This window comes from Ranitomeya imitator, chromosome 6 (assembly GCF_032444005.1).
Source record: "Ranitomeya imitator isolate aRanImi1 chromosome 6, aRanImi1.pri, whole genome shotgun sequence".
Classification (NCBI taxonomy): domain Eukaryota; kingdom Metazoa; phylum Chordata; class Amphibia; order Anura; family Dendrobatidae; genus Ranitomeya; species Ranitomeya imitator.
Window position 1 is genome coordinate 157,141,302 of NC_091287.1, and position 15,027 is coordinate 157,156,328.

Here is a 15,027-nt window from a genome sequence, read left to right on the forward strand (position 1 = left end):
CCTACTTTGGGTTTTATTCAGAAATGCCACTTTTAATTTTTCTTACTCTTTTTCTGCAAAAACATTGCATACAGATGTTGATTGTAGAGTGGATATCTCAGCCGCACTACTAAAAAGTGCAATTTTTATTTCTTTTTTCTTCACATTTAATGGCACACGTTGCAGATTTTGCTGCGGATCCGTAGCGGACTTGACGCATGCTGCAGAAAAAAAACGCGCGGAAACGCTGCGTTGTATTTTCCGCAGCATGTCAATTCCGCAGCGGGTTACATCTGCTCCTCAATAGGAATCCGCAGGTATAAAACCGCAGGTGGAATTCACACAAACACTGCAGAAAAAACGCGGTAAATCCGTGGGAAATCCGCGGGTAATTCAGTTTACCCGCGGATTTTGCAAAAACAGTGCGGAAAAATCTGCACACCATTCCACAGCGTGTGCCCATAGCCTAAGTGATTTTGGGGACTTCTTGGCATTTTACTACTAAACCCAGCATGCTCTAGGTGTGGCATTTTTTATGGATTTTCTGATAGGCTTCTGTATAGGAAAAAAAACTCTTAAAATTCTGTCGTTTTAATGAGCCAGAAAAAATGCCCAAAATCCTGAATATATCAAGGAAGCATAAAGAACTGATCTTGATTCACTGTCAATAGGATGTTATAAAGTACTAATATTTAATGGGGCCATCTGGTAAGAGTCTTTTAAAAGCATATTATGACATAATGCTAATATGTCAAATAATATTATAAGAGACATTTCCTGAATTGTGGGGTTACTGTGTCAAAGCGTGTTCTCTTTTTTTTTTTTTTTTTCAGTTTAGTCTCATGTTCTCTTCTTCAAGCTTTTCTTGCTTTCTAAGTCATTTTGCTGGCATTAATATGTTCTTTCTGCCAGTAAATAAACACATTGATTTCACTTATACCTGTTTGTCATATTTACAAAGTAGTTGGCCAATAATCTGATTTTTCACAGTATCAGTTTGTTCTAAAAAAAAAACTTACTCCTTGTTCACATGCTTCACCAAAATAATGAATCACTTCTTGTGCAGGAGCAGGTGAGGTCTCCAGGTATCAGACACAGCAGGGGACCCTGGGGAGAAGACAGGATCAGTTTATTACCCCTTCTGTCTTCTCTTGTGCCTGTTAGGCCGGTTTCACACGTCAGTGGCTCCGGTACATGACGCTAGACTCTGGAGCCACGGACTCACGTAGACACATTAAAATCAATGTGTCTCTGCACATGTCAGCGTGTTTTCACGGACCATGTGTCCGTTTGAAAAACACGGAGACATGTCAGTGTTCCTGGGAGTGCACGGATCACACGGACCCATTAAAGTCAATGGGTCCGTGTAAAACACGTACCGCACACGGATGCTGTCTGTGTGCAGTCCGTGTGCTGTGCAGGAGACAGCGCTACAGTAAGCGCTGTCCCCCCAGCTTGTGGTGCTGAAGCCCCATTCATTTCTTCTCTCCAGCAGCGTTCGCTGGAGAGAAGGAATGAAAAATCATTTTTTTTTTTTAAATTTTGTTGTTAAAATAAAGTTCCCGGTAATCTCCCCCCTCCCTCCCCCTGTGCGCCCGCCCGCTGGCATTAAAATACTTACCCAGCTCCCCCGATGCATCCTCTCAGCGTCGCAGCTCTTCCTGTATGAGCGGTCACGTGGTGCCGCACATTACAGTGATGAATATGCGGCTCCACCTCCCATAGGGGTGGAGCCGCATATTCATCACTGTAATAAGCGGCACCACGTGACCGCTCATACAGGAAGAGCTGCGACGCTAAGAGGAAGCGCCGAGGGAGCTGGGTAAGTATTTTAATGCCAACGGGCGGGCGCACAGGGGGAGGGAGGGGAGAGATTACTGGGAACTTTATTTTAACAAAAAAAAAATGATTTTTCATTCCTTCTCTCCAGCGAATGCTGCTGGGAAGAAGGAATGAATTCTGGATTCAGCACCCAAAGCAGGGGACAGCGCTTAACTGTAGCGCTGTCTCCTGCACGGTGCGTGTGGTACCCAGTCGGCACACGGACGGCACAAGGCTGCCGCACATGTGCCACACTGATGTGCCACGTGAGCACATGGACACGGATAACTCCGGTACTGATTTTTCCGGTACCGGAATTATCTGGACGTGTGGGACAGGCCTTACATAGTGCTGAGGGAGCAATATGGAATTAATAGAAGCATTGGTACTACTGATGCTTCTGTAGGACCTTCGAATCACAAGATTGCTGGGTGTCTGCTGGCATAGCAAAACTACTGGGTCCTAACAGAACCAGATCAGCTCTGGCAGTGCCTTCTGTCACTTGTGCAAAATAATAAAAAATAGCAGTAAAAAAATATAAAGTCACGTCTGCAAAAAAATATATATATTTTTTCATATCAAATATTTTTTATTGTATACATATAATAAAATGCACAAAAACCTACCGTTATTTGGTTTTCAAATGACCATAAGAACCTGGAGAATTTAAAAAAAAACATAAGCAACAAAAAAAAAAAACACTAAAATCATATTTTTTTTTAGAATTGCATTGCTAAAAAAAAAGAGTGCTAAAAAATAATAGATTTTGTCTTGCATGAAACAAAGCCTCATACAGCCTTGGCGTGGAAAATATAAAACGTTACGGCTGCTGTAAAACAGAGCGGCAAAGATAAAAAACGTTGACCGGTTCTTCCAGGAATGATCGTTGAGGGGTTGGACTGTTTGTTTGCCCATCCTTGCACAACTACACGCCATCATCACTAGGTCTGAATGTGATGGCCTGACACTGATTTTCCATTGCATTTCCAATTGTCCTTTAGGATACAAGAACAGAACTTTTTTTCTGGTGGTAACTTCTCCGTCAGAGCTTTAGTCAAAGCTGTCTTCAAGTTTTATGTGTAAATAGCAAGTCAAGTGTAATGTTCCACTTCTAAGGTGACTTCAGTGGAAAATATCCATAGTGAAATTCATGCTGCATATGACACCGTATGATATACCACTAATAACAACATTTATGCTCTGTTCTTGGTAATATATGGGGAAAGAAACAAAAAATACAAGAAGAACTGCTGGGCTGACCACAGTGGTGGGGACACTTCATTGTCCGTAGTGAGAATGTGTTGCTGGAGCTTTGTGCTCGTGTACTCGACCGGTTTTCTCCTACAAATGCTAACCATGGTTTTCACAGATAACACTCGTACTTATGATATTCTATGGGGCTGTGCAGATATCCCATGTTTTTCCTTGGACCAAGTGGTCAGAGGAAAAAACGGAGCCATGCCCAATCAAAATTGGCAGTGCAAGTCTATGGGTCTGTGAAAAAAATCTAACCACACTCAGATCACATCTGACATTTTCACAGACTGATGGAATGGAGAAGATGGAGAAACTTATTTTTTTCTGTCTCCATCTCTGAGAATAACTAACACTTCTCTGATCAAACGCTCATCAATGTCTGATTAGAATAATTGGACCATTTTTCCGGATGTGGAGAAATTGGTCTTGTGAACCTGCCCTTAGAGAGGGTGTTTAGTGCCATATACAGTACAGACCACAAGTTTGCACACACCTTCTTAATTAAAGATTTTTCTGTATTTTCATGACTATGAAAATTGTACATTCACACTGAAGGCATCAAAACTATGAATTAACACATGTAGAATTATATACTTAACAAAAAAGTGTGAAACAACTGAAATTATATCTTATATTCTAGGTTCTTCAAAGTAGCCACCTTTTGCTTTGATGACTGCTTTGCACACTCTTGTCATTCTTTTGATGAGCTTCAAGAGGTAGTTACCGGGAATTGTCTTCCAACAATCTTGAAGGAGTTCCCAGAGATGCTTAGCACTTGTTGACCCTTTTGCCTTCACTCTGCGGTCCAACTCACCTCAAACCATCTCGATTGGGTTCAGGACTGGTGACTGTGGAAGCCAGGTCATCTGGTGTAGCACTCCATCACTCTCCTTCTTGGTCAAATATCCCTTTCACAGCCTGGAGGTGTGTTTGGGGTCATTGTCCTGTTGAAAAATAAATGATGGTCCAACTAACGCAAACCGGATGGAATAGCATGCAGCTGCAAGATGCTGTGGTAGCCATGCTGGTTCAGTATGCCTTCAATTTTGAATAAATCCCCAACAGTGTCACCAGCAAAGCACCCCCACACCATCACACCTCCTCCTCCATGCTTCATGGTGGGAACCAGGCATGTAGAGTCCATCCGTTCACCTTTTCTGCGTCGCACAAAGACACGGTGGTTGGAACGAAAGATCTCAAATTTGTACTCATCAGACCAAAGCACAGATTTCCACTGTTCTAATGTCCATTCCTTGTGTTTTTTTAGCCCAAACAAGTCCCTTCTGCTTGTTACCTGTCCTTAGCAGTGGTTTCCTAGCAGCTATTTTACCATGAAGGCCTGCTGCACAAAGTCTCCTCTTAACAGTTGTTGTAGAGATGTGTCTGCTGCTAGAACTCTTTGTGGCATTGACCTGGTCTCTAATCTGAGCTGCTGTTAGGCCATGTCCACACGCAGGTGCGTTTTTTGGTGCGTTTTTTGATGCGTTTTTTGATGCGGTTTTTAGTGCAGTTTTTTATGCAGTTTTCTCTGCAGAGTCTAGGAAGTTTTTTAGGGTTAAAATGGCTGAAAATACCCTACCTAACCCTACCCCTAACCCCACCCCTAACCCCACCCCTAACCCTACCCCTAACTCTACCCCTAACCCTACCCCTAACCCTAACCCTAGTTCTAACTGTAGTGGGGGAAAAAATAAAATAAAATAAAAATTCTTTATTTTATTAGTGTTACTACCTATGGGGGTGATAAAGGGGGGGGCATTTACCTTTTTTTTATTTTGATCACTGTGAGGTTATCACAGTGATCAAAATGTGCCTGGAACGAATCTGCCGGCCGGCAGATTTGGCGAGCGCACTGCGCATGCGCCCGCCATTTTGGAAGATGGCAGCGCCCAGGGAGAAGACGGCCGGACGGACACCGGGAGGCCCGGTAAGTATAAGGGGGGGGAGATTAGGGCACGGGGGGGCGTCGGAGCACGGGGGGGTGGCATCGGAGCACGGGGGGGTGGGATTGGAGCACGGGGGGGCAGCCACACTGCAGCGGTTCTGCACCACAAACCGCAGAAAACCCGCAGATATTTTTTTCGTCTGCGGGTTTTACTGCGGGTTTGACCTCACAATGGAGGTCAATGGGTGCAGAACCGCTGCAGTTCCGCAAAAAGAAGTGACGTGGTACTTCATTTTTACCGCAGCTATTCAGCGCGGCTTTTTTGGGGATTTTCCGCAATGTGGGCACAGCAGTTCCTGTTTTCCATAGGGTACATTGTAATGTACCCTGCATGGAAAACAGCTGCGGACCCGCAGCGGGAAAATCGCGGCGGTTCCGCATTAAAAAAAGGATGGTGTAAACATGGCCTTAACCTGCAATTTCTGAGGCTGGTGACTCGGATAAACTTCTCCTAAGAAGCAGAGGTGACTCTTGGACTTCCTTTCCTGGGGCGGTCCTCATGTGAGCCAGTTTCTTTGTAGCGCTTGATGGTTTTTGCCACTGCACTTGGGAACACTTTCGAAGTTTGCCCAATTTTTCAGACTGACTGACTTTAATTTCTTAAAGTAATGATGGCCACTCGTTTTTCTTTACTTAGCTGCTTTTTTCTTGCCATAATACAAATTCTAACAGACTATTCAGTAGGACTATCTGCTGTGTATCCACCAGACTTCTGCACAAAATAACTGATGGTCCCAATCCCATTTATAAGGCAAGAAATCCCACTTATTAAACCTGACAGGGCACACCTGTGAAGTGAAAACCATTTCCGGTGACTACCTCTTGAAGCTCATCAAGAGAATGCCAAAAGTGTGCAAAGCAGTCATCAAAGCAAAAGGTGGCTGCTTTGAAGAACCTAGAATATAAGACATAATTTCAGTTGTTTCACTCTTTTTTGTTAAGTATATAATTTCACACTTTAATTCATAGTTTTGATGCCTTTAGTGTGAATGTACAATTTTCATAGTCATGAAAATACAGAAAAATCTTTAAATCAGAAGGTGTGTCCAAACTTTTGGTCTGTACTGTATGTTATATGCTCGTGCCTATAACTTGCCTTTAAGTCAGCTTTTTTATTTCTTTATTGCAGTTTTGTTCAGAATTGAATCAACCATCGTTACCCAACATTCGCAAGTGGAAAGGCATCAGAGGATCGTGGAAGTGCGTGGTTTCAGAAAAGCCATCATCCAGCCCCGGTGAGGTATGCAACACTTTTATTTCTATTATGTGAATATTTCCTCTGCTACATGGGAGTTGGCTTTAATTTGTTTTGGCAGCTCTCTCTCCAGTATTGTTGTTCTCATAATATTTTGGCATAGGATAGTTATCTGGCTGTTCTTTTTCGAGTCCTGGAAATCTGAGCCAGCTTTCATCTGAAGTAGCGCAAATAATCGTGTGCGTCCACGTTTTCAACTATGTTTTGTTACTTTAAGGCTGCCGTCACACTATCAGTATTTGGTCAGTATTTTACCTCAGTATTTAGAAAATCAGGAGTGGAACAGTTAGAGGAAAAGTATAATAGAAATATATGCACCACTTCTGTATTTATCACACACTCCTGGTTTTGGCTTACAAATACTGATGTAAAACACTGACCAAATACTGCTAGTATGACGGCAGCCTAAGAGTCCTCCGCCTTTGTTTTGTAATTGTATTCCCAAACTGATAGGTAGGCATTCAAGATATTCTCCTTAATTAAATAACCCCATACCTGCTCAATGTAAAGCCTTGTTTTTCACGTTTGTGTTCTATCCATGTTTTTCATGGATAAAGCTAATACCTGTTATAGTCTCTTCAAAAAAAATCGCAAATTAATATCTGTTTTTGATAAAGGTCACAGAACAAATTTTGGCTAAGTTCACACGACCATATTTTTGGTCCAAGTGCCTCCTCACACGGACAGCACTAGGGCCAATGTTATTTAATAGGGTGGTTCAGATGACAGTTTTTTTCTCATGGACATAATGTCCGTCTGAAAACAAAATTGCAGCATGTACTAGTCGCTTCCGTAAATTACATGAGACTCACCTATTCAAGTCTATGGGAGCCCCCAAAAATGAGATCTAAACAGATCATCCGTGTAGCATAACATTTTTACAGATGCTTTGTAATTATACTGTATAATACAGGGAACTATTTGGTCTTGTAAATCTTATTAACTTCGCATGTATAAAAAACGGATGCCATATGGATGTAAAAAATGGACATACGAATGACAATAGACAAAAAATCATTCTTTTTTCTGGATAAAAATGTAACTTTTTTTATACGCTTGTGTGAACTTATCTTAATTGGTAAGGGAATCATTTTTTTGGCATATTTTTATTTATGAAAACATCACTGACGAGATCTATGCAAATCGGTCCGAGCATGGACCACAATGTATGGACTGGCCATGGCTCTCCCAACCCGACTGTCACAGCCTGATATACTCTCGGGTAGGGAGGCCGTGTGTTGCGGACCACAGATGTCTAAAGCAGCCCTTAGATCATGTCATTAGATCTGACAATTTTTTTTAAAGACAAAACAAGGATTGTATACAAAAGAAACAGAAGTATGAATCTTTCATGTATAGTTTTCCTTGTAGAACCATTTCTGGGTTTGTGTGTAAAACGTCAGACACAAACGATGAACTAATATCATGTCATATTAGTTTCAGATTTATATGATGTTCATATTCTGTAGAAAGCTGGAATCGCTTCTGCGGATTTTGTAGGGCTGGTTTCACAAACCACAGAATCGCCATGGAATTGAACCACACTAAAATGTACTTTCAACAGATCTGAAATAATTTTATGATATGTTTTCCACAGTGTATTAAATTGGTAATTCATGCCGATTTACTAATGGGTTTCTGGAATCTACTTCAGAAAAAAATGATGAATTTCATTGAAGTAATACATAAAGCCCGCCATATACATCAGATGGCTATTGGATTAGTGATGGTTTGGCCAGCAACCCCCGCCGCCAGCTTTCCCTTACGTCTTATCTCCAAGAGAACAAAGCAATCGGCCGTCCGAAATCAACATCTTGACCAATGAACAGTTGTGCAGGGTCCTCATACACATTAGATTGTGAGCCAAACCCATCAATATCAGCAAGTTCAGCCAACATGTGTACGAGAACCTTTCTCATTGTCTGCCCATCCCCAGCGTTATAAAGGCAATGCCGGTTAATGTCAATCTGTAGCCAGAAGCCAATGAAACCGATTATTAATTAGACATAGCTGAATTGAAATACCTTTCTCCAACCTGGTTCACCTGTCTAATCCCACCTGTGGTATCTGTGTGTTGTCGCCATAGCTTTTTATAACAAAGGATTTTACATGTTTTACTCATTTATAGCTACCTTCAATTTTTATTTGCTTTTTCTTCTGCTATTTTACCAATAGTGGCAATTTCATTGACTAATAGAATGACCATTATAATATACTGTTTTACAACACGTTGCAAGAGAAATGGGATGGAAGCATCATTTATCAGTTGTAATAGGTTCTGTTCATGAGAAGGTGAACATTATGATGGCTCACTGCTCACAAGAGTACAACCATCAATTATGGATGCCAAATTTGAAGTCTACTCTTCCTCACAGATTGTCAGGAGTTCCTCTGCTGCCCTTGGACAAGAAATGAAGCAAACATTGACATTTGGCAACTGAGATTGAATTACTTAAATTCAGAGTTTAATTCATTAAATGGAATCAAAACTGCATGTAATACCACATGTTTTACTGCCAAATGTCATAGTTTTTACTGTTGACACATTTAGAAAAAATCATCAGTAAAAATGGAACGACAAATAACCTCTTTGAAAAAGTGTTTCAACCTAAAGAGATATGCAAATTTCCTTTTCAGAGAGGTGAGGACTAGGCTTGAGCGAAACGGATCAGACAAATTCAAAAGTCGCCGACTTTCGGCAAAGTCGGGTTTCATGAAACCCGACCCGATCCTAGTGTGGGATCGGCCATGCGGTCGGCGATCTTCGCGCCAAAGTCGCGTTTCGTATGATGCGTTTAGCGCTATTTTTTCAGCCAATGAAGGAGCATGGGCAGAGTGATGACATAGGTCTTAGGGGTGTGCCTATCGCCATCTTATTGCTTGTGTGCTGTAGTAGCGATTTGCAATGTGTAACACCAGCTTTTCGGTGCAGGGACGGAGGAGAGAGAGAGAGAGAGAAAGAGAATTTTTACCATTGACTTGCATTGGGTTTCGTGTTTCGGTCGAACCCAGACTTTTCGCGATAATCGGCCGATTTCACTCGACTCGACTTTTGAGAAAGTCGGGTTTCGCGAAACTCGACTCGATCTTAAAAAAGTAAAAGTCGCTCAACCCTAGTGAGGACTAGTGCCTCCTATGGGAAGTAGCAATCCTAAAAGTCAATATCGACTGTTTACCAAGTCTTGTCACACGACTCCGGATAAAAGCCAAATCAAATTCTCAGTGTTTGCAGATGCAGTGTTTCGGAGTATTGCCCCTCATCAGTGCAAAGCATGAGATCTGATTTGGCTGCATGAGAGGCCTCTGAATGGGATCTAAGGGGTAACGTTTCTCCTTGTGGACAAGTCAGGCCTGGCATGTCAGATTGATGAGACTTATACACCATGCATGCACCTCTGGGAAATTAAATATGCAAATTACCTCTTCAGAGGCCACACAGACAACAGTTCTGGATTTACAAGTAGTATGTAATGATGTTTTGACTGCATGTTCAAAAATGTCTTGTGTAAGTGTACGCTAAAGCCTATGAGGAAGCTTCATATATCATAGGCTCCTCCAGCACGGTGGCTCAATGGTTAGCACTGTTGCTTTGCAGAGCTGGGGTCCTGGGTACAAATCCCACCAAGGACAACATCTGCGAGACGCTTGTGTGTCATCCCATGTGTGGCTACTCCGGGATCTCTGGTTTCCTCCCCCTCTCCAAAGACATAATAAGGCCAGTCTCACACGTCCAGATAATTCCGGTACCGGAAAAATCGGTACCGGAATTATCTGTGTCCATGTGTCCGTGTGCTCACGTGGCACACGTGCGGCATCAAAGTGCCGCCCGTGTGCCAACTGGGTACCACACGCACCGTGCAGGAGACAGCTCTACAGTTAAGCGCTGTCCCCTGCATCTGGTGCTGAAGCCGCCATTCATTTCTTCTCTCCAGCAGCGTTCGATGGAGAGAAGATATGAAAAATCTTTTTTTTTTTTTTTTTGGTGTTTAAAAAAAGATCCCTGTCCCCAACCCCCTCCCACCCCCTGTGTGCCCCCCGCTGTTAATAAAATGCTTACCCAGCTCCCTCGCTGCTTCTTCTCCTCGCCGCAGCTTCTCCTGTATGAGCGGTCACGTGGTGCCGCCCATTACAGTGATGAATATGCGGGGGGGCGCACAGGGGGTGGGAGGGGGTTGAGGACAGGAATCTTTTTTTTAAACACCAAAAAAAAAATATTTTTCATATCTTCTCTCCAGCGAACGCTGCTGGAGAGAAGAAATGAATGGCTGGGACAGCACTTACTGTAGCGCTGTCTCCTGCACGGCACACAGACTGCACACGGACAACATCCGTGTGCGGTACATGTTTTACACGGACCCATTGACTTTAATGGGTCCGTGTAATACGTGCACTCCCACGAACACTGACATGTCTCCGTGTTTTCCAAACGGACACACGGTCAGTGAAAACACGCTGACATGTGCAGAGACACATTGATTTTAATGTGTCTACGTGAGTCAGTGTCTCCGGTACGTGAGGAAACTGTCACCTCACGTACCGGAGCCACTGACGTGTGAAACCGGCCTAATAGGGAATTTAGATTGTGAGCCCCAGTGGGGATGGGGATGATGAGGTCTGTTTAATCACTGTGGAATATGATGGTGCTATATAATGAAAGTATAATAAATGATAAATATTTCTTAGTACTTCGTCCTCTCCATTTATCCCTTTCTTCAGCACTATGATCCAGTGAAATGATCAACTAAAAAGTCTTTACTTGCATAGAATTGCATATAACCTGCATGGAAAGACAACTGCCAGCAATGCTATTTCAAGCTGCCGTCATTTATGAGATGAGATGCAATCTATGCATTGTTGATGAGTGTTCTAACTTGGCAGGAAGTTTGCTTGTCATTAATACCACTTTAATGGAATATTATCGATTAAGCAACTATATTGTTTTAGCATTTGGCAGCGGCATCATTTCTTTTAATAGTTTACAAAGTGCCTGCGATCGTCTGTATGGGGACAAATGGACATAACATTATGGTCTGCTAGACTATGTATTATTTTCAGAATATTCACTTTCAGCTATCTGTAACCCCTTTGCGGTACCTCATTACCCTTGTACAAGCATTGCAGTCACACAGGAAAGAATTACTAGGTTAAGTTCACACAGGGCGTTTTTGCTGCGTTTTTTTTTTAATGCTAATTTTCAGCTGCTTTTTACAGTACAAACAAAGCCTATGTGATTTCAGAAATCTCATGCACACACATTGGGTTTTTGTGTGATCAGTATTTTGTGCTTTGCAGCGTTTCTTTCACATAGGGCATGTCACTTCTTTCAGCATTTTCTTAGCGTTCTTTCAGCGTTTTTCACCCATTGACTTGAATGGGTGGTGAAAAAACGCTGCAAATACGCTAGGTTGACTTTTCTTGCAGCGTATTTGCTGCAGAAACGTCAAGGACAGCCGGATGTGACGTCACACTCGGCTTTGCTACATCTAGGTGGCAGGCTGCATGATGCGTCCATGAAGCCTGTCATCCAGCAGAGCGGACCTGAAGCCTAATTACCTGGATTGGGGGGTCCGACATTAGTGTTTGCCACGCTGTCATATGCATGATAGCGCAGCAAACACCGCTTCTGATCCATGGGGAAATCCTCCCCTCCAGTCAGAGAGCCGCGGTTCCCCGCTGTGAGAAGACAGAGGGAGAGCTCAGCTGTGATCGGAGATGTAACTTCACCTCTGATCACTGGTGTCAGGTGATGGGACTACTGCTCCCATCATCAGACACGTGCTAATGCTAATTACAGTGACAGCAAGAGCGGTGGATAGGAGTTTTCATCTGCTGCTCCTGCGCTATAAATACTTTAAAAAAACACAGCTTGGGTTCCCCCCTAATTTCGATAACCAGTCAGAAAAAATTCACAGCTGGGGGCTGCAATACCCTGCTGCCAGCTTCAGCAAGGCTAGTTATCAAGAATAGAGGTGTCTTCACGCTTTAAATTATTTAAATGAATAATTAAAAAAAAACGGCATGGGGTCCCCCCATTTTCGACAACCAGCCTTGCTAAAGCTCACAGCTGGGGGCTGGTATTCTCAGGCTGGTAAGGGGCCATTGATATAGGCCTCCCAGCCTAAATCTAGCAGCCGGCAGCTGCCCAGAAAAGGCGCATCTATTAGATGTGCCAATTCTGGCGCTTTGCCTGGCTCTTCCCACTTGCCCTGTAGAGGTGGCAAGCGGGGTAATGAGGGGTTAATGTCACCTTGCTATTGTAAGGTGACATTAAGCCGGCTTAGTAATGGAAAGGCGTCAATAAGACACTTATCCATTACTAATCCTATAGTAATTAAAGGGTTAAATAAACACACACATGCAGAAAAAAGTATTTTAATGAAATAAAACACCACACAGTTTTGACCGTCTTTTTATTATTCTGCCATTCCAAAGTGAAGCCATCGATCTTCAGTAATAAAAATAAAATGAAAAAGCAAAAGTACAGTATACTCCCTGATCCGTCGCAGTCCGATATATTGAGTGTCCCACGCAGTATCTGGGGGAGATAAAGCTTATAACCGGGAGCGCTGCTAATGTGACCGCTCCCGGCTGTCAGTACTGGGGAATGAATGAGACGCAGCGGGTGCAGGCTCAGTAATGAGCAGTGATGTCACCGAGCCTGCGCTCCCTCACTGCCTGACCAGAGGTAACCTCTGCACCGTGGGAAAACGCCAGGGAAGAGGATACCGCAGGTAATGTATCTATTCTATTCTACCTATTCTATTAATCTATCTATTCGTTCTATTCTATCTATTCATTCTATCTACAGGAAGTTTTTTCTCTGTGTACACTCAACTTTATTAGCATGCACAAAGAAAAAAAACGCATGAAAAAAACGTGGCAAAAATGCTGCCAAAACACCGCAAAAAAGCACACCAAAAATGCACCTAAACCTGCGTTTTTCACATAAACACTTTGTTGAGCGGGCACCATCCAAATATTAAAGCACAAACGGGGATCACCATATGCATACCAAACAACAGTAGCAGCAAACAAGAGCAAGCGTATGCATAAAAATAGGGATCACCACAAATAACTAAGAATAACAAAAAAATCTTTATTGAGAGAACAACATACACAAAAACATTAAAAACATCTAAAAACATAGATAAGAATAATGGATCCACCGTAATAACAGATAACTGCTGACAAACAAAAGCACCCTACACATCTAATGCAAATATTCCGTTACTATTAGACATAAACAACATCTGATCCCAATAGCCTACATAATACAAAATAGTGCGCACTGTATAAATAAATGCTCCAAAATGCCAGGCAGTCGGATTAATACAAATATACCACTAATCAATAACCAAAAAACATGAAGTATAACAACTCAAATAGTACAGATAAAAATTTAATATTTATTAATGCACATCTAGCAATATTACAATTAATTAGAAACAACAAATCCAGCTATATAATCACAATTATATGATACAGAAATATTTGAGTATTGAAAATGGGTGCAGTAAAGACCATGTTGTATCATGGATATAGCAAATATACCACTAACTAGCGTGGTTGCTAGGGGGTATGGTATAGAGGCACTAGTCCCCAATCATTACCACCAATTCACCCTCCTGCTAGATTCCAAAGTGTCCCTTACCCGACCCAGTGCAAACAACTCTTAAGGACAATCCTAAGCCGGCAGGCATATCAGGTCAGAAAAGCTGTGTGGGTGCCAAGACCCACGCGTATCGACGCTCAAGGCGTCTTTCTCAAGGTCAGTATGATAGTCCTCAAGTTGTTCCCAAGTATTTATAATCAGATAACAGCAACAGCACCTACCAGCTGTGTAGGGGCAATGGCGGCGTCAGTGATTCAGCTCAGCGTGGTAATGGACTAACTGCGCAAGCTCTTGCAAAAAATCCCAAAGGGCTACTCACGGTAATCAGGACATGCGCAGAGTGGCTAAGTCTCAAGTCCGGTAACCATAGGAACCGCCAGCGTTCACAATGTTCGTAGTGTCCATCAATGATAATGCAGGAGTCCAACAGCGCCGGTATGGCACTCAGACGTGGGAGCAGCCATATCAGACAAGCTCGAGCGAATTTAGCATGTCCCTCATCACAGTGGGCCACGCAGGCGCCCGAAAGGGAAACTACCACCCCCATTCACAAGGTACACTCCGGCTGGGGGACGTCCCAGTCGGCTTTACACAAACTAATGCGCATGCGTCAAACAAATGTATGGTTACTCCGGTAACCATGCGAACCATCAGTACCCATCATATTCATGGCGCCCATGGCGCCCAATTACACATCTCTCAAGTGCACACAAGTCCAAAAGCATAGGTGCGACACTCAGGCATCGTGTACCTGCATCCCACAGTATATGGGGACTTGCATCCATTCCACGTCATGGCTGTAGCAGAATATTAGAGCTTCATTACACAAACATGTATCCATCCAACCACCCTGGCCAGGGTACAAGTTCACACACATACAGTGGGGCAAAAAAGTATTTAGTCAGTCAGCAATAGTGCAAGTTCCACCACTTAAAAAGATGAGAGGCGTCTGTAATTTACATCATAGGTAGGCCTCAACTATGGGAGACAAACTGAGAAAAAAAAATCCAGAAAATCACATTGTCTGTTTTTTTAACATTTTATTTGCATATTATGGTGGAAAATAAGTATTTGGTCAGAAACAAAATTTCATCTCAATACTTTGTAATATATCCTTTGTTGGCAATGACAGAGGTCAAACGTTTTCTGTAAGTCTTC

General features: G+C 42.7%; 1 protein-coding gene across 1 annotated transcript in view; it reads left to right on the top strand.

Moving 5' to 3' along the window:
• The window catches only part of EEPD1 (endonuclease/exonuclease/phosphatase family domain containing 1), a 178,403-nt gene that overhangs the window by 124,044 nt on the left and 39,332 nt on the right, over positions 1-15,027 (top strand). Inside the window, exon 3 of the mRNA XM_069730223.1 lies at positions 6,132-6,242. Within this exon, the coding sequence (XP_069586324.1) occupies positions 6,132-6,242 (111 nt within the window). The remainder of the gene's footprint in view (positions 1-6,131; positions 6,243-15,027) is intronic.